This window comes from Anomalospiza imberbis, chromosome 3, assembly GCF_031753505.1.
Source record: "Anomalospiza imberbis isolate Cuckoo-Finch-1a 21T00152 chromosome 3, ASM3175350v1, whole genome shotgun sequence".
In the NCBI taxonomy this organism is placed as follows: Eukaryota; Metazoa; Chordata; class Aves; order Passeriformes; family Viduidae; genus Anomalospiza; species Anomalospiza imberbis.
Genome location: NC_089683.1, coordinates 3,598,388 through 3,625,840, shown reverse-complemented (window position 1 = coordinate 3,625,840; position 27,453 = coordinate 3,598,388). Strand labels below are relative to the sequence as shown.

The 27,453-nt window shown below is 49.3% G+C and overlaps 2 protein-coding genes and 2 long non-coding RNA genes across 15 annotated transcripts in view; 3 read left to right on the top strand and 1 right to left on the bottom strand.

Annotated features, from left to right (window-relative positions):
* LOC137470120 (small basic protein 1-like) overlaps positions 1–14,457 on the bottom strand; it is a 30,608-nt gene extending 16,151 nt beyond the window's left edge. For 2 of the 4 annotated variants that reach the window (XR_010996887.1, XR_010996888.1), the window contains exon 1: positions 14,059–14,457. The gene's annotated coding sequence lies outside the window, so the exon portion shown is untranslated. Of the gene's footprint in view, positions 1–3,674; positions 3,798–13,355; positions 13,619–14,058 lie in introns of those variants that run through there. The other 2 variants (XR_010996885.1, XR_010996886.1) reach the window with 2 other exon arrangements.
* LOC137470123 (uncharacterized) lies at positions 3,824–4,169 on the top strand. The gene is made up of 2 exons (XR_010996900.1): positions 3,824–3,913; positions 4,114–4,169. It is a non-coding gene; the product is annotated as an uncharacterized lncRNA (long non-coding RNA).
* On the top strand, positions 4,940–13,188 carry LOC137470121 (uncharacterized). Of its 9 annotated transcripts, none has more exons than XR_010996898.1 (4): positions 4,940–5,346; positions 8,934–8,984; positions 10,093–10,237; positions 10,657–11,506. It is a non-coding gene; the product is annotated as an uncharacterized lncRNA (long non-coding RNA). The 9 variants fall into 9 exon arrangements; XR_010996890.1 differs by having other exon boundaries at positions 10,090–10,237; XR_010996891.1 differs by lacking the exon at positions 8,934–8,984 and adding an exon at positions 5,482–5,707 and having other exon boundaries at positions 10,090–10,237.
* A 7,631-nt stretch (positions 14,458–22,088) lies between the features above and the next one.
* XKR6 (XK related 6) overlaps positions 22,089–27,453 on the top strand; it is a 167,954-nt gene continuing 162,589 nt past the window's right edge. Inside the window, exon 1 of the mRNA XM_068183155.1 lies at positions 22,089–22,898. Coding sequence (XP_068039256.1) covers positions 22,171–22,898 — 728 coding nt within the window. The 5' untranslated portion in view covers positions 22,089–22,170. The remainder of the gene's footprint in view (positions 22,899–27,453) is intronic.

Here is a 27,453-nt window from a genome sequence, read left to right as displayed (position 1 = left end):
GATGGTGTCAGCTCTTTAAATGACCTTCCCTGCCTCTTGCCATCTGGAGGGACCAGGATAGGCTGGAGAGGTGGGTACACGTGAACCTTATCAAGATCAACCAGGCCAACTGCAAGGTCCTGCACTTTGATCTGGGCAATCCCAGGCACAAGAAGAAGCTGGGAGGAGAATGGTATTTCTCCTGGGGAGAAAGATTTGGGGGTGCTGGTGGATGAGAGCTAGATGTGACACAGCCGTGATCATGTCCTGGGCTGATCCCCCAGCATGGGCAGCAGGGAAGGGGGGGATTCTGCCCCTCTGCCCCTCTCAGGTGAGACCCCACTTGCAGAGCTGCCTCCAGCTCTGGGACCAACAGCAGGAGGATGTGGAGCTGCTGGAGAGAGTCCAGAAGAGGCCACGGAGCTGCTTCAAGGGCTGGAGCCCCTCTGCTCTGGCACCAAGGCTGGGAGAGCTGGGGGTGCTCACCTGGAGAAGAGAAGGATCCAGGGAGACCTCAGAGCTCCTTCCAGTGCCTAAAGGGGCTCCAGGAGAGCTGGAGAGGGACTTGGGACAAGGGATGGAGGGACAGGGCAAGGGGGAATGGCTTTAAACTGCCAGAGGGCAGGGATAGATGGGATATTGAGAAGGAATTTTTGGCTGTGAGGGTGGTGAGGCCCTGGCACAGGTTGCCCGGAGAAGCTGTGGCTGCCCCTGGATTCCTGGAAGTGTCTAAGGCCACATTGGATGGGGCTTGGAGCAACTTGGGATAGTGGAAAGTGTCCCTGCCCATGGCAGGGGATGGGACTGGATGATCTTTAATGTCCCTTCCAACCCAAACCATTGTGGGATTCCATGATTATTTGTGTATTTTCTTAAACATACGTGAGATCTTTGCCCTGAGAATCCAAATGTCCAAAGTTGGACATTTCATGAGTAATCTTCACCTGTGCTCCAGTGTGCCAGAACACCCTGAGGAGCTGCAGAAGTTTGTCTTCATTCAGGAAAGAAAGCAGTCAAAAATAAAAAAATATTTTGTAAAGACAACAGAAGAGTTTGAGGATATTAAAATGAAAAAAGAGAAGGAAACCACAGGCCTGAAACTCTCTTTCCATTTTCCCTGCTCTGTAAAACACAAGTCACTGGATGTCACTTGGTGAAGATGAAGTTCAATGGAGGAGGAGGAATTCAGAGGTCCCTCCACTGTGTAAAGCCAATTTATGGACTTCACTGCTAAAGAAGGTCACTGAGTCAACTGCTGTGACTGGATAATTGCAGGACCACGAACATTTGCAGCTCTGCATGCGAAGATCCTGTAATAAAGGTAATCAAATCTCATGCTCCAGCGCATAAATGGATCTTGGGCAGCAGCCGGGGGAGAGCTTTTCCACCCGCACACACAGAACTGTGCAGACACTTTGGAGTGTGATAGAGGCAACCTCAGGAGCCTCCGTTTTTGGCCATCGCCGGAGGCAGGAAAGGGGGTTTGATGAGCTGGTGGTCTAAGTGGGAATGGCAATTCCTGTGTAGGAGCTGGGGAGATCACGGAAGGGGCCAGGTGTGATTAGTGTGCTACAGTGAGTCACTGTGCATGGGGAAATCTGTGGCTCAGGAGATTGCCCCAGCAGCAAACCCCGGCCTGGAATGTCGACAAAGCACCACAGGGCACTTATGAAATGGAGTCTGAAATATCCTGGGAGACTGCAGATGACATTTTGCCCAGTTCAAGAGTGAGGAGTGATGAAGGAGCCCTCAGATGCTCAGAGATGTGTGGACTCCCCATCCCTGAAGGTGTTCCAGGCCAGGTTGGACAGGGCTTGGAGCAACTTGGCCTATGGCTGGTGGCCCTGCGATGACAGGGGGGGTGGAACAAGATGGTTTTTCAGGTCCTTCCAACCCAAACCATTCTGTGATTCTATAATTCCATCCTCAGCAAACACTGAAACACTGACCTCCCTCCCATGACAAGCCATTGGTTTCCATGTCAATGAAAAGCCCAGCCATGGTGCTGTCACTACTTGGGGTGTCTTGTGCAGGGACTGGAGTTGGATTTAATGGTCCTAGTGGGTCCCTTCCAGCTCAGGATATTCTATGGTTCTACTGCAAACCAGAGAGGAAACATAACACCCTTATGGGTGTATTGATGGGGATTGAGGATTGGGTTCTACATGTATTTATATGGAAAAATCAGGGAAATCACAACCTATGTAGTCCTAACAAAGATTTCCAACATATGCAAGAGAAAAAAAACCAAAATCCAGGCACTGCAGAGTTCTTAAAATCCCATCTAGAATGGGTTGGGAGGGACCTTAAAGGTCATCTTGTTCCAACACCCTGCCATGGGCAAGGACACCTTCCACTATCCCAGGTTGCTCTAAGCCCCATCCAACCTGGCCTTGGACACTTCCAGGGATGAGTAAGCCACAGCTCCACTGGCATCCTATGCCAAGGCCTCACCACCCTCACAGGGAACAATTTCTTTTTTTGAAATATTTGATGGAAAGAAGAGGGCACAGAAATGCAGCATCTTGGAGAAAAGTGCATCCAGCTATAATGTGAAAACTTCTCAGACAAAAATGCCCACTGTGGGGGTACAGGGGACCCCAAATTAGTGCCCTTCAAACCTAAACATCCAAGGAGCTGCATCTTTGATTACAGGGCCCAAGCTCTGCATCAGGAGGCCATGGAAGCTGTGATTTCTGCAGGTCAGCACAGGCTGGAGCAGAAATGGATGTTTCCCAGCAAGCAGAGAGCTGTGAAATATCCTATTGAAAGCCAGCGCCAGGGATCTGCTCCCATCTGATCCACAGTAATTTCACACAGTGGTGGAGGTTTTCACACGTAGCAATAAAGAGTGATTTTGGGAGGCAAATAGCTGAAAGAGCAGAAGCACCTGGAAATGAAGGTATCACCTCTGGCCATGATTGCAGCTCCCTGACGTCGGGAGCCAGCACCAGGCAGGCACAGGATTTCCCAGCGGGGCCCAGCTGCCAGACTGTTACTCTGCCTTCACACAGTCAAACGCACCTGCATCCACAATTCCCCGAGCTCTGGGGGAAGGTACAGAGGGAACCACGGAAAACAGGCTTTGCTGCAGTGCTGGGAGAGCCATCGATCATCTCTGTCCACAAAACCCATACAGCTCACTCGGGGAGAGTGTTCTGGGGCCATATCCTGGCTGTTCTAAGGAAAAAAGGAGAGGTCCTGGGAAGCTGGTGCAGACGAGGCCACAAAGATGATCCGAGGGTTGGAGCACCTCTCCTAGGAAAACAGTCTGAAAAAGCAGGGTTTATTCAGTCTGGAAAGGGAGAACTCATTGTGACCTCCCAGTAATTAAAGGCAGCTTATAAAAAAGAGGAAGAGGGACTTCTGGCAAGGCCATGGAGTAATAGGACAAGTGGAGAGGCTTCAAACTGACAGAGGGAAGTGGTAGGAAGAAACTGTTTCCTCAGAGGGTGGTGAGGCCCTGGCGCAGGTTGCCCAGAGAAGCTGTGGATGCCCCTGAATGCCTGGAAGTGTCCAAGACTAGGTTGCACAGGGGTTGGAACACCCTGGGATAGTGGAAAGTGTCCCTGCCTATAGCAGGGTGTTGTAACAAGATGATCTCTAAGATCCCTTCTGTCCCAAACCATTCCATGATTCTATGATTCTGTTTCCCAGCAGTGATGCCTCCAAAAGGAGGTTGTGTCACAACTCACCTGTTGAGACACAAGCTGTGGTTCATGTGCCTTTGATGGGAAACTCAGAGGTGAATACATCCCCATCTGGCAGGCAAAATCCAAGGACTGGATTGATTGAGGCCCATGCACAGCCTGGATGGATGGATGGATGGATGGATGGATGGATAGATGGATAAACAAACAACAGAGAGAGAAAATACTTGAAAACACCAAGATCCCTCCTAAAGCTGGATGGCTGTCGTGGCTTCGACCCTCAGGTGAGCTCCAGCTCCCAAGTCACCCTCTATCAACACCCCTATTAAGCAATGCAAGGTAGACTTGCAGGATCAGGAGGAAGCTGTGAAGTCCTTCCACACATATTTTCTCCTACAAAAACAGGGTTAGCTTGTGTTTCCTGAAGCAACAGGGATGTCTCCCTGCACTGCCCTCTCTGTACCTAGGAAGTTGTCCTTTGCAGGGGAAGATCCTGATTCAGCAAAATGTTACACCTAAAATTAACCTGACACCCATCTGTGCTCCTTGAAACAAGTGGCACTGGGAGCTGGTTTGAATATTCTGTCACACAGACATGTCTCAGGATTGAGACATGATAAGGGATAAGGATTTAAATGTTTTGTTTAATCAAGAAGTGATAAAAGAGCTCCTGACAAGGAGGTGGAAGCAGTGGTGTACATGATATCTTGAAAGCACATGAGCAATCCAAGGTTGTTGGACTCCCTGTGAGAAACCTGGAGCAAGGAACAGGGTGTGTGCTTGTCCCTCAAGTGTCACAACACTTCCCCTGGCAGCTCCTGAAAACAGGAGTTTGCTCCCTCTCACCCTGCTGGCCCGAGCACCTTGCACCAAATCCTCCCAGCAGCTGGGAGCTGCAGCCACACCGAGGAGGGAAATTTGCTCACGGGAGTGGAACCAGTGGATTCTCCCTGGAATGTTAACTAATGAACAGCCAGGCTCCAGGCGTGCTGCATCCTCAGCATCTTGAGCAGCGGTGACTTGAAAGAGCAATGAGTGCTGCTCTCATCTGGAGATTTCTTGGGGGCATTTCTGACCTGTCTTAAGCAGGATCAACAGGATCACAGAATCACAGAATGGCTTGCCTTGGATTGGACTCAAAAGCTTATCTAGTCTCACCCCTGCCATGGGCAAGGACATCTTCCACTATCCCAGGTTGCTCCAAGCCCTGTCCAGCCTGGTCTTGGACACTTCCAAGGATCCAGAACAGCCACAGCTTCTCTGGGCAGCCTGTGCCAGGGCCTCACCACCCTCACAGAGAACATTTCCTTCCTGATCTCTAAACTAAACATCTCCTAGTTTAAAACCATTCCCTCTGCCATTCCAAGGACTGTTCTTCATGTTCAGGTCCATGAATTAAGTCTCTCTTTATTGAATCATAGAATCATGGAATGTTTTCTGTTGGGGAGGACCTGTAAAGAACATCCAATTCCAATCCTTTGCCATGGGCAGAGACACCTTCCACTAAATCAGGTCACTCAAATCCTTACCCAGCCTGGTATTGAACATGTCCAGGATAGGGAGTCCACAGCAACAAGACAGGGATGGGAATGTCTCAGAGAAATTGAAATTCTTTCCTCCCTTAAGATGAAATATTACCAGTGCTGCAGAGTGAGTAGTCAAGCCTGCACAATCTCTGCTGGTAGTGGAAGGACAATTAAGAACTTTTTGGGTCATGGTAGGTCTCATTCAACAGGCCCAGTTTTGCAGTCATCATCTGGACAGTTGCCTCACTGCAAGTACAGTGATCTGTAAGATTTAGATCAAGAGTTATTGTTTGCTGCTGTTTCAGCTTTTTAAATTTTTTTTTAAGATCTTCTTTCCATTCTGCCCTAAAAATGCCAGAGCTTGTTATCCTCTCTGAGACTCAACCTGAGCATTTGTGCCGCAGACTCCCTTGTGCCCCTTCTGATCAGCCTAACCAGCAGAGAACTGAGTTCCTCACACTTCTCTTTGAGGAGTCCTTGCTGTCCTCCAGCTTTGCTTCACTTCCATGGGATTCCCTCTGTCCTGCACTGCCCATCCCCTGAGAAGAGCAGGTGGGTTTCACTGGTTCTGGCTGAGTTTCCCATGGGAGATGCCACAAGGAACAGTTTGTGACACTTCCCAAAGACCAAACTCACCATTCCTCGCTCTCTGGCAACCCAAGAAGCAAGACACAAAGTGTCATCTAATCAAAGGATCTGTCTCTCAACAAGGTTCTCACTCTATCTGGTCTGGGTTGCCCTTGCCTAATTTCACCTCTCTAAAAGTTAAATTTCTGTCCAGTCAGCAGAAAAAGACTGGGCACCTCCAGAGCATGGTTCCTCCTGTCCTAAAATATGTGCCTAAACAGGGAAGGGAATTGCCTTCCAGTTGTGCTCGCATCCTCTCCAAATCCTCCAGAGAAACTCTGAAGGATCAGCTTGGACAAGGAAGATGTCCAACTTCTAGATGGCTAAAACAAGACGAGATGAATTCCCATGCTTGGCTTTGTGTTTAGGAACCTCACAGAGAAGAACAGTTCTTCCACTGCTTTATTAAGCAATCTTCAAGCTTATTTATCTCTTCCTTCCAGTCTCTTTAAATGCCACTGAAGTTGCTGTCATCACAAATCAGAGTCACTAGAACTGCCTTTCAAAGCAAAACTCCAAACTGAGAAGAAAAGACATGGCTGGGCAGCAAACCCCGACGAGCTGTGTATTGCAGGGACAGGAGCATGGGGACTGCTCCATCCTCTCCTCACCCTGGGCCATCCTGGTCCTGTGCAGGCTCCAGGGGAGCAGGGTGCCTCAGGAGCATTACAGCAACTGGATTGCTTCAAATATTTGCACTTCAGGAGGACTTTCTTTACGAAATAGGTTGTTAAAAACTGGGACAGGCTGCCCAGCAAGATGGTAGAATCATCCTCCCTGGAGGTGTTTAAGGAACAGCTGGAAGTGACCCTGAATGCTCTGGTTTAGTTGCCAAAGTGGTCCAAGTTTGGACTTGATGCCCTTTGAAGACTTTTCCAACCTGTATGATCCTGTGAAATCGAGGATTCACCTCACATTTTCTCCCCACTCTTGGCCATTAGCAAGGTCCTATAAGAAAAGTAAGATCCAGGAAAACACATATTTGTCTTTAATAATTCTATTTTCCACACATTTTTACCCCAGAGGACTCCTTGAACTTGTTGCCATTTGCCTCAAATGGGCTTTTCTTCCTAGTTCACATTCTGGAATAGGCCAGCAGTTTTTTCCTATTCCCAGTCCTCGACTCCTCCAGGATTTTGCAGGCTGTGCAAATGTCCCGAGTCCCTCTGGAGACGTTTGTCACTGTCCAGCCTCGGCAGCCGTGTGTCCCGGAGGTCCTCACGCCCCAGCAGTTCTCATGCAGTGACTTCTTCCCAAGCTCTGCCATGAGTGGGGATCAGCTGGTGCTCCCCAGTGGTGGCTGATCAGCTGGTAAATGGAGATTTGCTCCAGGAGAAATGTGCACCTACCCCAGGGTGATGCTGCAGCATGTGTTTGAGTCCTGAGTGAGCCCAGGCTGGACAGTGAGATTTGGGAATGGTGATGTATAAAAGAGCTGGAAGAAGTGAAGCAGAAAAGAGCTGAGGGAATAAAAGGTTTTTTTAAATGTTTTTCTAGTTTCTTGAGGAAACAAGGCTGGGGAGATCACACCCTCAGAGTGCCCATCTCTAACTTTCTGTGTGTCTATTATTCCTATCTGCTCCAACAATTCCTTCATCCCTCCAACAGTTTCTACTAGTCCCCAGGGACACAAAAGACATCCTATCAATGTCTTATCCCAGGTGAAGCTGCAGATGACCGGCACAGTTCCCAAAGAAGGGAAATCTTAAAGCCACTCCTTGTTCAAAGGCTGCTGGTTTCACTGCATTTGGGGATGGGCGTTGAGGATGGGGCTTTAAGCAAACTCATCTAGAGGAAAGTGTCCCTGCTCATGGAATGAGATGATCTTTAAGGTCCCTTCCAACCTAAATTCTGTGATTCTATGATTTGTTTGGATTCTTTTTTTTCCCCACAATGTGTGACTTTGTGTGATTAGAAACAAACTGCATCCCCAATATGCATCTATACATTTTAGTTATCATCATATAACATCATTCTACTCATGAGTTCTGTGTAATGAACTTTATGACATTCCCAAAGTATTTGCCAAGTGGTGGTTAACTGCCACTCTTAACCAGGGGAAGAGGACTTGGGAAACGGTGAGATGATTCAAAGGACACATTCATACCTGAAAAAGCTATTTGAAAATAAGTTTCTCAGGGTTTTTTTAGCAGAAAACTCACTCTATAAATGCCACAGTTGAACACAATGAAATTGAAATTAATTTTCAACATCAAGGAAACATTACTATAAATCCTACTGTGAACTCAAAGGTAACAATGCCGAGTGTCTGGGTAGCAGGGATGCTCAGAGGATTTTCCAGATGTCACCTATCAAGAACAGTCCTGGGAGAAGGACTTGGGGGTGCTGGAAAGAGGCTGGACATGCCCTGGCCCTGAAAGCCCCATGTCCTGGGCTGGTCCCACAGTGTGGGCAACAGGGGAGGGGGGGGATTCTGCCCATCTGCCCCAATCAAGTGAGACCCCACCTGGGGTCTCCCAGCACAGGAAGGACATGGGTTGGAGTAAGTCCACAAGAGGCACCAAAATGACCAGAGGACGGCGCACCTCTTCCGAGAGGAAAGGTTGAGGAAGTAGGGACTTTTCAGCCTGGAAGAGAGAAGGCTTTGGGGTGACATAATTGTGGCCTTACAGTGGCTAAAAGGAGCCAACAGGAAAGTTGGAGAAACAGCATTTACAAGGGCCTGGAGAGACAGGACAAGGTTTCACACTGACAGAGAACAGAGATAGATGAGATATTGGGAAGGAATTCTTCCCTGTGAGGGTGGTGAGGCCCTTGAACAGGTTTCCCAGAGAAGCTGTGGCTGCTCCACCCCTGGAAGTACCCAAGGCCAGACATGATGGGGCTTGGAGCAACCTGGGATAGTGGAATGTGTCCCTGCCCATGGCAGAAATTAGGTGGTTTTTTAGATTCCTTCTAACCCTACCCATTCCATTATTCTATGACTCCACGAACTCATGTGGTATCATGAACAACCCATGAAATAACTTTGTTGCCTTTTGTAGGACAGTCCAGGCTTGGTCTTTTCTGCTTTACCCCGGATTTGGAGTAGGGCTTTTTTTTTTCCTTAGGGCCAACAACAGGTGCATCTCTCCAGAGTACAAAAAAAAAGTCCAGTTTCTTTCCTGGAGCAGAATTCTCCTCTCCACAGGCACTTCAGGAGCAGCTCTATCAACACAGCAACCAACTCTGCTTGGCAAAGGTAAATCTCCCCCACCAGTGCATCGCTGGTGTCTGAGGGTGGCCTGACAAATCCATTGACATGACATAAGGAAAGATTTAGGACAGGTTTGGGAGCATAATAAATGAATCCCCCATTGAGTCGACTCTACGTTCCTTGGATCTAGCAAGCAATCACAATAAGCCCTTTGGATTACTTGAGACAAATGCCTGTCTGCACAACAAATCACTGCAGATCGCTTATGACAGCCAAATGAGACGTCCCTTCAGAACATCACCAGCAACTCTCACAGCTCTGGAGCACATTATACAGCAGGAGTTAAGAAATCTTAAAAAAACCACAACACCTCTTTTGGGTCTTCTTTCATGGGATAAAGACAAGTAACTTCTAACCTGCTCTTCCAGGGCAGTTTAGCCAAATTGTTTGCTACAAGGCATTAGAGCTTTTGTGTTTCTTTGACATTCCAGGTTACTAAAGGATTATATCCATAGACTGCGGTAATCCCTGAATATTTAGAAAATACACAACATGGCTCTCCAAACACCAGACATCTGCCCCATGGTGCTGCACATCTGCCATTCCCATGGATTTCTGAACAATTTCCTTTGATGAGCAGGTTTATTCCAATGGAAATCGACAAATGAGAACAGCTCCCGTTCCCTCTCCATGGCTGTGCCGAGTCTGCAGTTTTGTAGCTTAACATTTTTACCCAAGACAAAACATGCAGTCAGGCTCTTTGGACATCACACAAACACACAGAAATGTTGAAAGATAAATAGGTTGGTTGCACACGTGCACATACACACAAACTCGCCAAAATCTCCTTTGCTGAAAAATCTGCTTCTGCAACGAATACATATTTTTTTAAATTAACATTTTTTAGAGACATTAGCTGCATCTTGAGAGCAGAGAACACATTATTTTGTAGGCGTTTTCAGCAGCACAATACCAACCCCTATTTTTAACTATTGACTAATTACCAGTAGATCTTAATTACATGGTGTGTGGAGGCACTAATAAGTTTACAAATCTGCCAACAACACTAAACACATATGTCTTTGCAAGCATTAGCCTCTCCCTCTTATTTTAAAAACCTTTTCTCTCTTTCCCCCCTCCAATTTGGCAGCAGAAGATCCTGGGAAAGGCTATAATTGTGGCTCATTAGAAGGCGAGCATCTAAACACCCATCCTTGTGGAGAAAAGAATGGCTCAAAGCACGAGGAGGAATGAAAAGAGAAGCCAGCGGAGCCTGGAGAATTTGTATTTTCAGCAGGGTGAGAGAAGGGTTGCCTTTGGAGGTGTTAACTTTGGTCTTCTCTGCAAGATTCATAGAGCCATGTGCAGTTTTATTGATTTAACTTTGTTTAGGAAACAGTGGCTGGGAGCAACCTGGTCTGTGGAAGGTGTCCCTGCCTACAGCAGGGGGTTGGAATGAGATGATCCTCAAGGTCCTTTCCAGCCAAACCATTTTGTGATTCTATGATACAGTCTCTGAGAAAATGGATGGTACTATTTTATGCATTTAGGTTTAATATTCTTATGCAAAAAGTAACTCAGCAGGAACTGCTCCTGTGTTCTGCTGTGCTGGGTTATGGCACAATGCAGCCAAATGCATCCCGGGCAGATTTTCTGACAGGGTTTTCTCCTCTTGTTCAATAATTTTGACAAAGTTTTTGCATCCTCAGCTTCTCAGAGATGTTTTACACCACAGCTGGACCGTCACATCTACCAAAATACCTTTCAGACCCAGACCCCACAAAACTGCCTGCACTTGCAGGCTCTTCCAACAGCCCCAAGTGGGGCTGAGAAAAGTTTGAGCCCTGGGGATGCTCTTCTTGTGCAGGGTCTGTCACAGGGGGCAATGCCTGCAGGTCTGCAATGTTCCTGTTAAATAGTTTTGGGTGAAGTTTGCCCAGTGCCACTGAGAGGATTCATGGAGATTCAGGAGGAAAAGAGGTTGCTGCAGTCAACAGATCCTCTGGAAGTCACAAACTTTCATAGCCTTCTTCAAAAGTTGGTGAAGAGGGAACAGCTTTAACTGCCAGAGGGCAGGGTTAGATGGGATTTTGGGAAAAAAATATTCCCCATGAGGGTGATGAGGCCCTGGCACAGGTTGCCCAGAGAAGCTGTGGCTGCCCCTGGATCCCTGGAAGTGTCCAAGACCAGGTTGGATGGGGCTTGGAGCAACCTGGGGTAGTGGAAGGTGGCCCATGGCAGGTGGTAGAAGGGGATGATCTTTATGTTCCCCTACAACTCAAACCATTCTGGGATTTTATGGTGGAACTCAAGTACTGTCAACTACAGAACAGAACATCTAGAAGTCTGATGGCAAAGACTTCCATGTGCTCTTCCATCAGTTGAGTTTCTGACAAAAAGGAGCATCACCCTGAGACCATCCTCAGCAGAAGCCTCTGCACACCCAACAGCACTTAGTCCAAGAGTTGATCACTTGTGGAAGGTTTGATGTTGCTTTAGAAGCTATATAGAGGCTATTAATAATATCAAAGAGCTATTAGAAAAAAATAAATTATAGTGGAATTGTATGGGCTGGTTTTTAAAATAAATAGTTCCAATAATTTGACAAGAAGGAAAATTAATCTTCTCTTTCCAAGTGCAAGTGTAACCAAAGGGTGAAGAATGTCCATGTTCTTGTAATAAACACTGGGGACATTTTTAGTCTGTGTCCACGCTACTGCTGATCTCCTGAATGATTTGTCATGGAATCACTGAATAAACTTGAGTTTTATGACTCCATAAATGAGAGCAGGTGTCTCCTTTGCACATTCATATTTCTAAATGCAGGAGGGTATTTCTGTCTGGGATGATTCAGTGTTTATATTTACACGGTGGAGGAGAGGAGATTATTGTCATTTGCATTGATGAAGGAGGTAGTTGTCACCTTCCAGTTTTTCCATATTGAATCTTTGTTAGCAAATAACATGTCTTGAGTAAAATGAGAGCGGGAGATAATTTAAATGGGCACCACACTTAGCCCCAGCAATGAAATTACAAAAGTGAATCAACATGAAAGCAGAATCATTTTTTTTCTCAACAATTTAGGTAATTATGGGCAAGGCAGGCATCAGTTTTCCCTGCAAAAGAAACTGAACCAGTTACTCTGGTGTCTCAGGGCAAAACTTTAGTTCCTTAATTAACAGATTCAGAAATATTGTATGCACTGGCAGATGGAAGAAATTATAAGAGCACTTGGCAAATCTGGAAATGCTGGTGATTGCACATGTCAGAAAGCACAGAGTGTGCCTGAACCAGGACTTCAGAACAGCCAGACAATTCTGAGATGTTGTCTGAAACAGCCACATGATAATTTTTGCCAGAGATGAAAACTTCCAGTGTCCATTTCAAGCTGAGCAAATCTCATCCGTCCCCCAAGTTATTAAATGACCTGTGCAAAGCCAAAATAATTAAAAGCATTTAAAAATGCAGAAAGGGGATTGGTGATGCTTTTAATATGGTGGGAGAAGAAAAGAAAGAAAGAAATAAAGAGAGTGTTTGTTATCCTACAAAAGAGAGTTTTGCACCATTATGGAATAAATAGTCTTTACATCCCATCTGTTACACTTAATGCCAAGTGACCAAGGCAGGTGAATGGATTTTCCCAAAACAGGTAAGAATTCAATGCTGTTGCCTGAAACTGGAGCCTGTTCCTGCAAAAGAAGCTAATCTAGGAGAGGACAAAGACATGGGATGGGAAAATCCCTGGCAAGGGACTGGAATTAGATGATTTTTAAGATCCCTTCCAACCGGAAACATTCTGAGACCCTACATTCCCACTCAGGACCAATGTGGGAAAAATGGTGGTTGAAGTGCAGCCAAGGCAGGGAGAGAAGATTTACTGAGTGCAAAAGGACACAAAAGTCAGAATCCCGTGTGATGCATGGGGAGAAGAGGAGGGCTGCACAGGTGTCACCACAGAATTCTGTCAACACAGAATTAAAGAACATCCAGAGATGGAAGGTACCCACAAGGTTCATCAAAATCCAACACCTGGCCCTGCACAGGACAACTCCAAGGTTCACACCATAAACAACAGGAATTAAATGGAAATGGAAATTCTGCCCTCAGGATGAAAAAGGAAAGAAAATCAACAAGACCTGGTGTGGACAGAGCTTTAGGAAAATGGGCCACAGAGGATCTCAGAAGATCAGCAGGGAATCAGGGGAAGGTGATTTCTCTGCAGTACTTTGTCTAGAAGAACAACCAAGAAGAGAAGAGTGTAGCAGTCCACATTGGAAAGAGGCAATGGTTGGGCTGATGTTTCAGCCAGAGGGAAATTGAAGAAGCTGCAGTCACCAGTCACCAATCACCTTTTCCTTGATATTTTTCCAGGGGGAAACCCAGGTACGCTCAGATTTGTGCAACATCCTGTCTAAATTTGGTTTAAAATAAAAGGTCATGCATTTAATTAAAAATTCTGTAGTGACAGTGTTAAATACCAGAAAATATTCTGCTACATTCATAGGTTTGGGGCAGGTTTACAGCATCATGAGACCCCACTTGAGGTGCTGCTTCCAGCTCTGGGGCCTCTAAATTAAGAAGGACACGGACCTGGTGGACTCTGTCCAGAGGATGCTATGGAGATGCTCTGAAGGTCCCTTCTGCTCTGGAACCAGGCTAGGAGAGCTGGGAATGTTCACCTGGAGAAGAGAGGGATCCAGAAAGACCTCAGAGCCCCTGTCAGGGCCTAAAGGAGCTCCAGGAGAGCTGGAGAGGGACTTGGGACAAGGGATGGAGGAACAGGACATAGGGAATGGCTTCCCACTGCCAGAGGGCAGGGATAGATGGGGTATTGGGAAATGATTCTTCCCTGTGAGGGTGGGGAGGCCCTGGCACAGGGTGCCCAGAGAAGCTGTGGCTGCCCCTGGATCCCTGGAAGTCTCCAAGGCCAGGCTGGACGGGGCTTGGAGCAATCTGGGATAGTGGAAGCTGTCCCTGCCCATGGCAGGGGGTGGGAAGAGATGATCTTTCAGGTCCCTTCCAACCCAAACCATTCTCTGGTTCAGTGATTATCACTTATAAAAATACAAGCATCAGGGACTGTGGGAAGGAGAATAATTTTACAAGGAATATACCTTACCTTGGTTAAGGTGTGAAATCCAGCTCCACTTCCTCCCATGGTCCATGGCTCCACATTGTCTTTTCTAGTGACCCAGAAGAACAGAAAAACTGGATGTTACCCACGCTTCCCACTGGCACAGGGGCCAACCTTCACCCTGTTTGGAAGGGGAAGCATTGCCTGATAAGTTTATTTTTCACTGAGCTCTCAAGAGCAGCGTGGCACAGTGACAACAGCAGCCAGCTACTCAATGAGATACATCCCTGCCCTTCAGAGCCAATTAAATCACTGGAATCCCATGGGGGGAAGTAGGAAATGCTGTGTAGTCACTTTTCCTAAATCCCAGCTTGGAAAAGCACCGAGCAAGTCCATGAAACTGGAGGCCTGAGCTGTTAAAGCTTTTCCAAGGGGAGAAACACGGTTCCCTCCACTGCTCACCACCTTCCTTGGCTGATGAAGTCACGTTGCTTCTTCCTACTGTGTAATGAGTTCCTCGAGGAGCAGGACTGAGGGGATTATCCTCTGTTTGGTTTAATGGGAAAGATGCAAGAACTTCCAGAAAACGCAGGAGGATGGAAATCCTGGAGTCACCCTCTCCTGACCACCCCCACACCCCAGGTGGTCCCCAGGACCAGGCATCCAATGTCACTGGTTCAGCTGATGGCATTGAAATGGTGTCCCACAAAGGCATTTTGGGGGAAGCAGAGAGAACAGATAGATTTCTTTTGATGCACAGCAATAAATGAAAACAGCTGCAGCTCTCAGGAGATTAAAGGGAGCCTGAGGAGAGCTGAATAAACCCTGTCACCACAGGTAAGATCTAGATAACAGGAATGATGAAGTTTGCTAATGCACATGTCTCAAGACCATACTAATTCTTAATTTTGTCAGGAGGTGTAAAGTGATTAAAATGTAACATTTCTGTCCAATAGACACAAGTTTGGGATTCATATAATTTCATATTTAGTGAGGAATTAGTATCCAGGTTTTATCATGTAACACTTGAGGACCTGAATATGTTTCAGGGACTTGTAAGGAACTGGCAGTGAAGCACCTGGTCCAGCTGTGAGAACCAACCACATTCAGTTACTTAAAGTCTGGATGAGGCTCTGAACAACCTGGTCTAGTGGGAGATTCCCAACCCATGGCAGGGAATAGATCAAGGTCTTTAAGGTTCCTTCCTACCCAAAACACTCAGTGATTCCATGATTTTATGATCAGTAAGGACTAACACTATTGGCAGTCACTGATATCACTTACCAGTTAATTGCATTGCTAAAATGAAAACTCAAAGATGAAGCCCTCATATAAAAGAGAAGGGATGGAATTGGCAAGGTTCACCAAACATTCCTCACGCTGGTTTAGAGGCAGTTCCTATGATGGCTGTGAACTGGCTTTTCAATAGAGAGCACTTGGGACCTTCTGCACCTTTCCTAGAGAGCCCAGTGTCACAAAGTAGTGGGTGAGAGCTGGTCATGCCCTGGCCATGTGCTCTCACATCCCAGAAACTCCCCATACCCTGGACTGATCCCCCAGCATGGGCAGCAGGGAAGGGGGGGATTCTGCCCTCTGCCCCTCTCAGGTGAAACCCCACCTGCAGAGCTGCCTCCAGCCCTGGGGCCAACAGCAGGAGGATGTGGAGCTGCTGGAGAGAGTCCAGAGGAGACCACGGTGCTGCTCCAAGGGCTGGAGCCCCTCTGCTCTGAAGCCAGGCTGGGAGAGCTGGGGGTGCTCACCTGGAGAAGAGAAGGATCTAGGGAGAATTTATTGCAGCCTTTTAGTACTTGAAGGAGGCCTGTAATACAGATGGGGACAAAGGGGACAAGGATTGATGGTTTTAAACTGAAGGAAGGTCAATTTAGATTAGATACAAGAAATGAGTTTTTTACAATGAGGGTGGTGAGGCTATGGCACAGGTTACCCAGAGGAGCTGTGGCTGCCCCTGGATCCCTGGAAGTGTCCAAGGCCAGGTTGGATGGGGCTTGGAGCAACCTGGGATAGTGGAAGGTGTCCTTGCCCATGGCCAGGTGCTGGAACAGACTGAGCTTTAAGAAATCACTTCCAACCCAAACCCTTCCATGATTCCACAATTCTATGACAGCGCTGCTGACAAGTGGCAGCAAAAGCAGCATCCTGTTGATCCTCCCTGTTATATACATGTAGCATTCAAAGAGGTTAATAGAAATTAACAGAGTTAATCAACAGAAGGACTGGCCTAAGGGAGTCTTCTAAGTCAAGCTCACACAATAACTACTAAGTTTACCAACATATACAACTTTTGATCCTGTGGACACATGAACATCGTGGCAATGGAAGCTGGAGCTTTTTCTGCCTCATGCATGAATAACAAAGCCACCTGCTATATTCCAGCCGTGGATGCTTTATTGTTAGTGATGATGCATGAGGCAGAAATAATGCAGTTTGATTTTTAGAGACAATACCAAGTTGAGCTTTCGAGGCTGTCAGCCCACACTCGTTTGACTTGGGAACTGAGCAAACAACATGGAAGTAATTGATGGAAACTAATGACACAATAAGATGTCATTTTTTTCTGACCTACTTTGCTTAAAGTAAATCCCCATTAATTGTAATTATCTGTATTCCACGTACACCAAACACTCAGCTGGATCCATCCCCCAGTTATTTAAATGAGGTAGCTCCAGATTTACACAACTCTGATTCTGGCTTACATACCTCTCTATATTTAGTGTTTGTTCCCCTGATCTGAATAAATGCCTGGAAGATGGAAGACCACATAGCTCAATTAGGGTATTGATCAGGATGAAAAAAGCCTTTAACCAAGCAGCACAAGGAGGTTGTGATCCTATGCCGGGGTGCTGCTGGAGCACTGAACACGCCTCCCCTTCCTAGTGCCTCCCTGGTGCTCCTGGAGAACAGCAAGAACACAAAACGCAAGCCACAGACAGATCAGCTGCCGGTGCAGTGAGGGAAAACCCTGGCTAAACATCTTTTATAAATACTTGCAGATCTTGGGGTCACCCAGAGTTTACCCAGACCCCCGGACACAAGCGCCTCCAGCGTGATGGAAGTGTGGGATGCTGCTGAGTGCCGAGAAAAGCTTTCTCCTCTCAAAAAATATGAGTTGAGAGATCTCATCATGGGTGTGATTGACATTCACAACTTCCAAAAAAACCCTAAAAATACAGAGTGTCGGCTAATAAAAGAAACAGGCTCTGAGCAATGACTTCTGGCTCTCTGTGAGGGCCAGGACGACCAGGGAACGGGAGCTCCTGTGGACTAAAGGGGCAAAGCATCACCCCCATGTCCTTGGCCAAAGCAACCCCACAGCAGCAGCTGTGGGAAACAGGGAAATCAGGGGATTGTGGGGAGATTGGGACATGGGTACCTCTCTGCTGTGTGCTAAGTGAGGGAGCAGGAGCTGGAGAACATCATGGGATAATCAGGAATTAAGATGTAAGTGGTGGAGATATCACTTCTGGCCACCCACGGAGTCATGTAGCCATGACTCATCCCCTGGTGCAGGAAGGAACGTAGTGTACCGTGCATCAAAATGGACAGGATCTTCCCAAGGAGAGATGATCTGGGATGGAAGAACTTTAAAGGTCTGTTTATCCCTCCACACTGGCATGCCTTTTTCTTGATAAAATCAGGATGTTATGTGTTAAATGAGTTACTTTTTTATTTCAGTCTCCAACACTCCTACTGGAAAGATCTTCCGATTTCCAGGCTAAAAATATTCATGGCCAGTTCCTACTCATTTACTTTTCCACCGTTGCCCTTCAGTGTCCCAATGCCTTTCCCTCTGCTCGCATTTATTTTCCAGGATGTATTTATAGGCAGGAAAACATATTCCTTCTCCAGCCTCATTTTTTAGCTAAACTAAACAAGCCAAATTCTTTCAGTCCAGAGGAGAAAAGACAGATTGTCCTGAGCTCTGATCAACACCTAGCTCTTTCCTGCAGCTGGAATTCACCCTTCCTGGGCACAGGTGGCCACAGCTGCACCGAGGAGTTTGGGGGCAGTGCCAGCAGGGTATTGTCATTGTGTCATCCCTTGCCTACTCCACGTGCCACTGCTAAAATCTTCAACTGCTGCCTTCTCCCACCCGAATGTCTCATCAAACAAGTTTGGGTTGGTTTTGTATCAAAACAGATGACTCGTCTGCCCCCTTACTGGTTCACCTACACTTCTATATAAGTAATAAGATTAAATAGTTTGTTTACTTCTCTGTTGTATTGGGTTTTGGGAGATTTTTTAATCTTTTTAATCATATGTAGCAAATCTGCCACACAGAAAAGTTTGAAGGAATGAAGGATGCTTCCATTTATATCTCCTTAAACTGCAAATCAGAAGTCGAAGCTTAATCTGGGTGCTTCTCACCCAAAAATATAGGTCCCAGAGTCCTTATTTCTTACTGCTGTGGGAATTAACAGCCATATTTAGGTTTGAAAGTATCCATCAGGAGAGGGAGTTGAAGTTATATATATATATATATATATATATATATATATATATATATATATATATATATATTTATACTTGTCTTATGCACATGAAGTAATTTGGTCGAGGGCTAGTTTTGCTCTTATTTATTTCCATGTTCTTGTAATAGCTGAAGTTGGCTAAGAAAATGAGGAAATATCTTCAACATTTGAATGCATTATGATGGGGATCTTGTGGGACCCTGTTTTGTCTGATCCCACTAAATAATATTATACATAATACCAGTTTTGTCCCTTTGGGGAACTTTGTGCCAGAGTTTCATTCCAGGTGAAATTTGTCCACATCCAGGTGTGCATCAGGTGCATCCATGTGGATCATGCCCAAAGCTTTGCTTTCTGCTCCCTTTCTTCTGTTTCTCTGCGGCAGGAGGATCCAACCATTTCAAAATCAGCAGCATTTTTTTCAGAGATCACAAAACTTTTCAGCTCTTTTGACATCACTCAGAAACACCAAATATACCCTTCTCAGATAGCCTGCTTAATATATGAAAGTCCTCCCACTTTTTCTTCAAGATTAAATTAGTTTTTCCTCTCTGAAAAAGCATTTTTATCTGCACTTTATCACATTTTTCTACCTTCTTGGAGCTGTTTCTTTTTTCTCCATGTTGCAATTTAGACTCTGCAAAGCAGCAACTTTTTCAGACAGTTCTGGAGTCCTGACATTCTCAGCCCTGATATTTTGACACAGTTTAAAGGAAAAAAAAAAAAAAAGGAGAAAGGGTAGAATTCAAACTCCCACAGAAAGAGGCAGAAGCAGGCACTGGAGAAGAAGCATCTGGAAGGAGTCTTCTTATTCAATGGTGGGAAAAAAAGCCCACATGGAAAAGAGGAGAGACTGTAACCTACAGAGGACAGCACAAGACAGCTCAGAAAAGAAGGATAAGATGAATGAACAGATGTGTAACATGGAACTGGGGGGAAATGACCTGGAATTTGGCTGTCTCAGACTGCCAGTGGGTTCTTCAGTAAAACAGCTGCCTGGGGTGCAGCTCAGCTCCAGCCAGATCCCAAAAACAGAGTCAGAAATGCTTCCTCAGCCTGCAAAAGGTTTCTCCAGCACAGAGCTGAGCCCTTGGAGACTCTGCCTGACTCTGTAAATACAGGGTGGGAAAAGCGGTGTCCCCCAAAGTGGGTAAGGGAGTGACAAAGAGCAGAGGAGGGGATGGAGAATCCCTGTGTTAGAAGGAGAGGAAGACAGCAAGGTGGGGGATTTGAGAAGGCAGCAAGGTGGTGTGAGGTCAGGGTGCCAAGGTGTGCTTGGAGAGAGCTGTTATCAACAGAGAATGAATCCCAGAAAGGTTTGGGTTGGAAGAGACCTTAAAACTCATCCAGTGCCACCCACTGCCATGGGCAGAGGCACCTTCCACTATCCCAGGTTGTTCCAAGTCCCATCGAACCTGGCTTTGAACATTTCCAGGGATGGGGAAGCCACAGCTCCACCACCCTCTGAGTACAGGAGTGGGACCTGTGGGATGGGGTGGGACAGGAGCCCCCCTTCCCCACCACATCCATGGAAAGGAAAAAGGCAAAAAAACCCCAGAGGAGGTCCCAGATCTGCCAGGGATCTGGGAGCTGCTGGAAGTGGGAAGGTGGAATGCAGCCTGGCTGAGGACGAACTGAGTGGTGATCTTGGGATTTGAGGTTGGACAGGAACAGGGCAGTTGACACTGGACTGGGGAGCTGATCTGGGAGCAGGATGGGGTCAGCACAAGGGGGTCCAGCTGAGGCTGGTCTGGGGAGTGGTGGTGTCAGCACTTGGGCCTTGGGGGAAGAAGAACAGTGGAACTTTTTAAGTGTCCAGAGGAGAGCCAGGAAGAGGGTGAAGGGTCAGGGGGCATTTAAGAAGCAAATGATGTCACTGTATTTGCTCAGGTGGAGGAGATGTAGGTCAGCCCTCGCTGGGGGATGCAGCTCCTCCAAGGGGCAGCTCCAGTCTCTCTGCTCCTAGTGACAGAGACAGGACCCAGGGAATTGCTGGAGCTGTGGGAAGACTTAGGTTGGGTATCAGGGAAAGGTTCTTCCTCAGAGGGTGGTAGGGCACTGAGCAGGCTCCCCAGGGAATGGGCACAGCCCCAAGGCTGCCAGAGCTCCAGAAGCATTTGGACAATGCTCTCAGGCACCAGATGGGATAGCTGGGATGTCCTGTACAAGGTCAGAGGTTGGACTGGTGTGTACCTTCCAAATCAGACTATTCTATGATTCAGTGTAGATTTTGTTATTTCAAGATGACTAAAGAGGTGGAACACCTATGAGGAAAGGCTGAAAGAACTGAGGTTGTTCAGCCTGGAGAAGAGAACCCTGGAGATCTTAGAGCCTAGGGATTATGTGGCTGGAGAGGAGGTTCAGGTTGGACATTAGGAGGAATTTCTTCACAAAAGAGGTGATTAGACATTGGAACAGGTTTCCCAGTGAGGTCATGGAGTCACCATCCTGGAGGTGTTCAAGGAATGACTGGACGTGGCACTCAGTTCTCTGCTGTCGTTGACAAGGTGGTCTTTGGTCATAGGTTGGACTTGATGATTTGAGACGTGTTTTCCAATGTAAATGATTTTGTGATTCTGTGATTCTGTGAAGTGATCTCAAGTTGTACCAGGGGAGGTTTAGATTGAGTATTTGGAAAAAAAATTCTTCACGGAAAGAGCGCTCAGGCAATGGAACAGCCTGCCCAAGGCAACCTGATGGTGGAAACCCCACCCCTGGAGGTTTTCAAACCGTGTGTATAGATGTAGAACTTGGGGATACAGTTTAGGTGTGATAATGTCCATGGGTTAACAGTTGGACTCAGTGATGCCAGAGGTCTTTTCCAACCTAACTCTGTAAGGGAGCTCCAAGAAAGATGGAGAGGGACGTCGGACAAGGGCATGGAATGACAGGACAAGGGGGAATGGTTTTGAGTTGAAAAAGGGCAAGGCTAGATGGGATTTTAGGAAGAAATTCTTCCCTGTGAGGGTGTTGAGATCTGTGAGGGCAGAGGTTGTCCAGAGAATCACAGAATAAGCTGAGCTGGAAGGAACCCATAAGGATTATCCAGTCCAACTCCTGGCCCCACACAGGAGCATCCCCAACAATCCCACCCTGCGCCTGAGAGCGCTGTCCAAGTGCTCCTCGAGCTCCGTCAGGTTTGGTGCTGTGACCATTCCCTGAGGAGCTGTTCCAGTGCCCAGTCACCCTCTCGGGATTAGAACCTTTTCCCAGTATCCAACCTAACCTTCCCCTGACACAACTCCAGGCCATTCCCTCGGCTCCTGTCCCGGGTCAGCACCGAGCAGAGCCCGGCGCCTGCTCTTCCTCTCCCCTCCGACGAGCAAGCTGCAGATCGCGGTGAGGTCCCCCCTCAGCCTCCCCTTCTCCAGGCCTCATCCCTGTGAGTTCCCCGGGCCCGTTCGGACGGGGCACGGAGCATCCCGCTGCGGTGGACGCTGTCCGTACCCGCGGCACGGGGTGTGGAGGGCGCCGCTCCCTCCCGTCCGCGCCGGCCCCGCCGCGCTCCCTCCGCCGGTCGCTGTCGCCGCCAGGCGGCCCCGGCCCGTCCCGCGCGCCGCGGAAGCGCCGCCCCCGGAAGCGGCGGGCGGGGGGAGCGGGCACGGGGGGGGCAGAGCGAGCGAGCGCCCGGCGAACGGGCCGGGGACGCGGCGGCGGCGGCAGCAAGATGGCGGCCAAGTCGGATGGCGGCGGCGGCGGCGGCGGCGGCGGCGGCAGCGGCTTCGCCCAGCTGCACAACCTGGACGAGGCGGCGGCGGCCACGGGCGGCGGCGTCGGGGCAGCGGCGGCCGAGGTGGCGGAGGAGCCGGGCGCAAGCAGCTCCTTGCACATCTGCCACTGCTGCAACACGTCGTCTTGCTACTGGGGCTGCCGGAGCGCCTGCCTGCGGAACCTCTTCGGGCGGGCCGCCGCCACCGCCGCCGCCGAGCCGCTGGCCCCGCGCCCCCCCGCCGCCGCCGCCGAAGGGCCGCCGGAGGGCGGCGAGGCGGCCGAGCGGCCGTGGCTGGACTGCCTGTGGATCGTGCTGGCGCTGCTGGTGCTGCTGGGGGATGTGGGCACGGACCTGTGGCTGGCGCTGCACCACTACGGCCGGCGGGACTACGTGTGGTGCGGCCTCACCCTGGCCTTCGTGCTGCTGCCCTCGGTGCTGGTGCAGATCCTGAGCTTCCGCTGGTTCGTGCAGGACTACACGGGCGGCGGGCTGGGCGCCGTGCAGGGGCTCAGCAGCCGCGGGCCGCCCATGATGGGGGGGACCGCGGGCCGGCGTGGGGGACCCGCCGGCGGGGTAGGAGGAGCCGCCGGCACCGCCACCCCCGGGGCGCAGCGCCTCTGCAGGATCTCCGTCTGGGTCTGGCAGTCCGTCATCCACCTGCTGCAGATGGGGCAGGTCTGGAGGTAAGGGGCGGCCGGGGACTCCGCCGTGCCCCCGGCGGGGCGGGCGGTGCGCTGGGTCGGGGACCGCGGCCGCGGAGGGGCGGGAGCGGGGACTGCGAGCGCCCGGTGCGAGGGGGACGTGCGGCAGCGTCAGCCCCTGGACCAAAGGGGATGTGGGGCACCGTCACGTCCTGGTTTGAGATGGACGGGGACAGTGTCACCTCCTGGTTTGAGATGGACGGGGACAGTGTCACCTCGTGGTCCAAGGTGGACGTGGGTCAATGCGCGCTGGCCGAGGAGGGGCTGCTGTAGGTGGCTGTCAGCACCTGGTTTGAGGTGGATGTGGGTGACTGTCAGCTCGTGGTCCAAGATGGGCATGGGTCAGTGTCACCCTCTGGTTTAAAATGTGTCACTGTCCCCTGGATGAGGTGGGGAGCTCTCAGCTTGTGGTCCAAGGTGGACATGGGTCAGTGTCACCCTCTGGTTTAAAATGGGTCACTGTCCCCGGGATGAGGTGGGGAGCTCTCAGCTCGTGGTCCAAGGTGGACATGGGTCAGTGTCACCTCATGGTCCAAGGTGGACGTGGATCAGTGTCATCTCCTGGTTTAAGGTTGGTCAGAGTCATCTCATGGTTTGATGGGAGTCAGTGTCCCCTTGACAAGGTGGGACAGATGGGGGTCAGTGTCACCTCGATAGGTTGAGGTGGGTCACTGTTCCCTAGCTGAGGTGGACCAGATGGCCATTGCTGTTACCTCATGGTTTGAGGCAGACATGGAGCAGTGTCATCTCATGGCTTGAGGTGGATTGCTGTCCCCTGGCTGAAGTGGGACCGATGGGAGTCAGTGTCACCTCATGATTTGAGGTGGACATGGGTCACTGTCCCTGGCTGAGGTAGGGCAGATGGGGGTTGTTGTCAGCATGTGGTGTGAGGTGGACATGGCTCAGTGTCACCTCATTTTGTGAGGTGGTGGTGGTCAGTTCAGTGCTCCCCACGTGGAGAAGGAGGGGAGATTTGGGGGTTACTGTATCTTTCAGTGACGAGAGACCCAAAGGGAGGAGCGATTCCCACAAAATGAGCCTGGGGGCTGAGATAGGGGTTATTGTCACTCATGGTCTGAGGTGCCAGTGCTCCCCACGGTGGAGGAGGTGTCAAGGTCCTCCTTGTGCTGAGGGACATTTGAGGGGAAGAGAAGTTCCTCCAAAATATGTCTGTGGGGCTGAGGTGGGAGGAGTGGCATTGGTTGGTACAAGCAGGACATGAGGTGGTGCTCCCCACGTGGAGATTTGGGGTGACCCCTTCTTCACTGAGAAAAACCCAAAGGGAGCAGAGATGCGCCCTCCCCAATGAGCATGTGGGGCTGAGGAGAGGAGAATAGGGCTAGTCATCTCACAGCTTGGAGGGGACACAGTTCTGTGCCCCCCATGGTGTGGGATAGAAGGGATTTTAGCTACGTGGGAATGAGATGATGCTCCACAGACATGGGGCAGGATGGGGAGAGGGGTCATGGAGCTTCTCTTCCCTTCAGGACAGGCCCGGGGCTGGGGGTGACCCTGGCAGTGGCAGACGCTGCAGTGGAAGGTCCTGTGGCAATGGAGGGGACTCACCCCACCACCCCTCTCCTGGAGCCAGGGGCAGCCAGGAAAGGACCCAATGGAATGCAGGGGCTGCTCCAGAAAGGGTCTGCAGGGGGATGGACCCGTGGCTGCCGAGCACTGAGACGTGCTGGTTCCAGAGGGTCGGTGTCCTTCTGGCACAGATCCTGGAGGGATGAGGGGTGAGGGTCTGATCCATCCTCGAGAGCCTCTCCCCAGCCAGTGGAGCGGGAGCTGCTGGCTCGCTGACTCCCCTTGAACCGAAGGAGCGGGTGGTGGGAGTGGAAAAACGCAGCGTGATGCCTCGGCTGTGGCTTTGGAGGAAAGAGAAGCCTCCTCCGTGGGGACGGCCGCGGTGGGGCTGTCGGTGTGAGCCTGAAGGTCAAGAATAGGGATTGTTCCTGGCCAGAGAGAGAGGTCCTGGGGTGGAGGAGACACTGGCCGGAGGACGAGTGTGGGAAGTGACCTCGGACTCGGCTGGAATAAAAAAACATCCTCCAGTGCGAGCTGGAAATTACGTTATCCTCCCCAAAAAGAGAGGTGGGAGGAGGCAGGGAGGGATTCTCCAGGATGAAAGCCTGTGGATGCAAACACTGCCACAGAGATGTCGGGCTTACGGAGAGAGGTGGTGTAAGGACAGCTGTAAAATCCCGGCGTGGCCCAGCATCCTCTGAGCTGGGGCGCAGGTCGTTAACGTGGAAGGGGTGTGAGATTTGGGGTGGGGGTAGAGGGGCAACTCTGGGTTGTGTCACAGCATGGTGGCTGCACCCCCTCCACATCATGGATGGGTCAGGCTGTAGGGAAGAGGCTCCAGATGGGGGTCGCTTGGCGTTTGTAGGTTTTAAAATAATCCTTAGGGATCAAAGATTTTTATTTTCCCAATTTTTTTTGAAGAAGCCGCGGGGGTGGAGAGGAGGGGATCTGCGTGGGAAGGGTGTGTGAGATGTGTACGTAGGAAATAAGCCCATGCAATCATGCAGTGCAACAGCAAATACATGTTTCTTCTGCATCTTCAATGTCATTTGTGCAGTGTTCAAAGCACATTTGTTCTCAACTTCTGCTTGGGGGTTTATTCTATTTTTATGGGTTTTTTACAGCCGGGATTTGGGCTGGGGGGTGGCGGGAGGGGGATGTCTGCGGGTGGTGTGTGTGAGGATGATGAATTGGTCCGCGACCCTTTCTGCTGCTTCCCCTGGTACTCCCAAGTGCTGATCCCGTCAGCAAAAGCGGCTCTCAATGCAGATGCTCCTCTGGCAAGTTGGATTTTTCCTTTCTTGGAGTCAGGCAGAAGAAATGATTGCGTTTTAGCTGTGCACAAACACCCCATGCCATGGCACGCTTGAGTGAGCGCGTGGGGAGGGGGATGCCGAAGTGATGCAGCAGGGACAGAGGGGATGCATGTAGGGGGCTGATTTTTGGGTAATAGGAAGAAACAAAGCTTAAGTTGCCCAGACTTTTTCCTGCTATGCTAATGCAGAGGAAAAACATTTGCTTCTGAGATTGTGCAGAGCTGGGAATGCCAAAGGGGACTGATAAGGAGTGCTGCAGCCCAGATCATGTTAGGTGAATCAGGGAGCTTTCTCTCCTGTTGATCTCTAATCCCACCAGCACCCAGCTCCCACTCCTTAAGGCATACTGGACAGTATGGAGCTGACTCCCAATATCTGACCAGAGCCAGAATTAACTTCCTGGGATCTGTGGAGCAGCCTCCACGAGGGTGTCTTTTTGCATTCCCACTACAGCTATTGCCAACGCCATTAAAATCAATCTCAGTTGCAGTGATGGGATTAATACTGGAACACACTGGTTCGGCCACCTTTGCCTGCAGTGCAATCGCTGCGTGCTGGGGAGAAGTTTAGGCATGGGGATGGAGGAGGAAAACCTAGGACAGCTAAGTTCAGTGCGTAATGCTCCGAGCCTGGTTTCCCGTAGGATCACGGATCCGCGCTGCCGCTGCATGGAGCGTAAACTGGGATCGTACCTTACGTAGGGGATGTCGTGGGTGTTGCTCAGCAGCTGGGAGCGAAACCGTGGAGAATTGGAGGGGGGCAGGTTGGAGTAGTACAGGAATTCTGAAAACGTTAGGTAAATCTGCGTCTGGATTTTGAGGGATGACACAATTCCTGTGGCGGCTTCTTCTCGTAAATACTGGGAAGACTCGCCAATAAGATGGTGAATAAATAGCATTCTATGGCAGAAATATAAATATACATCGGGATCTTATTTTAGCAAGGCTGTCTCTTCATTTTGTCAGGATTGTGGGAGAAGGAGCTTGTTTTGGAACAGTCTGGATGGGGGCTTTGTCTGTTTGTGTCGTATTCAGAGGGTGGATCGTGACCAGGCAGGAGGGCTGAGGGGGCAGTGCGAGTGCTGAGGGGGGACTTAGTGATATTCCTGGGGTTTTTGTGATTTTTTTAGTTCAGCTGGGATCTGAAGGATGTGTTAATACTGTCTGTCTGTAGTGGCTGTTGGAAAAATAGTAAAAACATGTGTGTATAGATACATATATTTTGAATTCTTGCTGGAAGTAGTCTGATCTCCAATGCCATTCCCACCAATAAAGCTCAGCTCCTGGGGTTTTTACCTGCATAAACCTACAATATTCACCTTTCCTCTCAAATCTAAGATTGTCTTGAGGATTTGAACAATTCATCCAGACTATCCAAAAAGTGAAGGATGCCAGCTGGGGCACGTTATGCTCATTATAGAGGTGCTGCAGTGCAAGCTGCCAAGGGCTGTTCCTTGGGGAGGGATGCTGTGGTTTTGCTGGGAACAGGGTGAAGACAGGGCTGTTGCTTTTGCTGGAGCTGTTCAGCCGTGTAAATTCAGGAGAAGTAGAAGTTTTGGTATCTTGAGTAGTGGCACGGGTTGTATGAATGACAGGAGTGAACTTCCCTGTCTGATGTACCTTTCCTTAACCTCTGCTGGAAGTGGGTTACTGGGTCATGGATGCTGCCCTGGAATAGGGAGTTTAGAGTGGAAA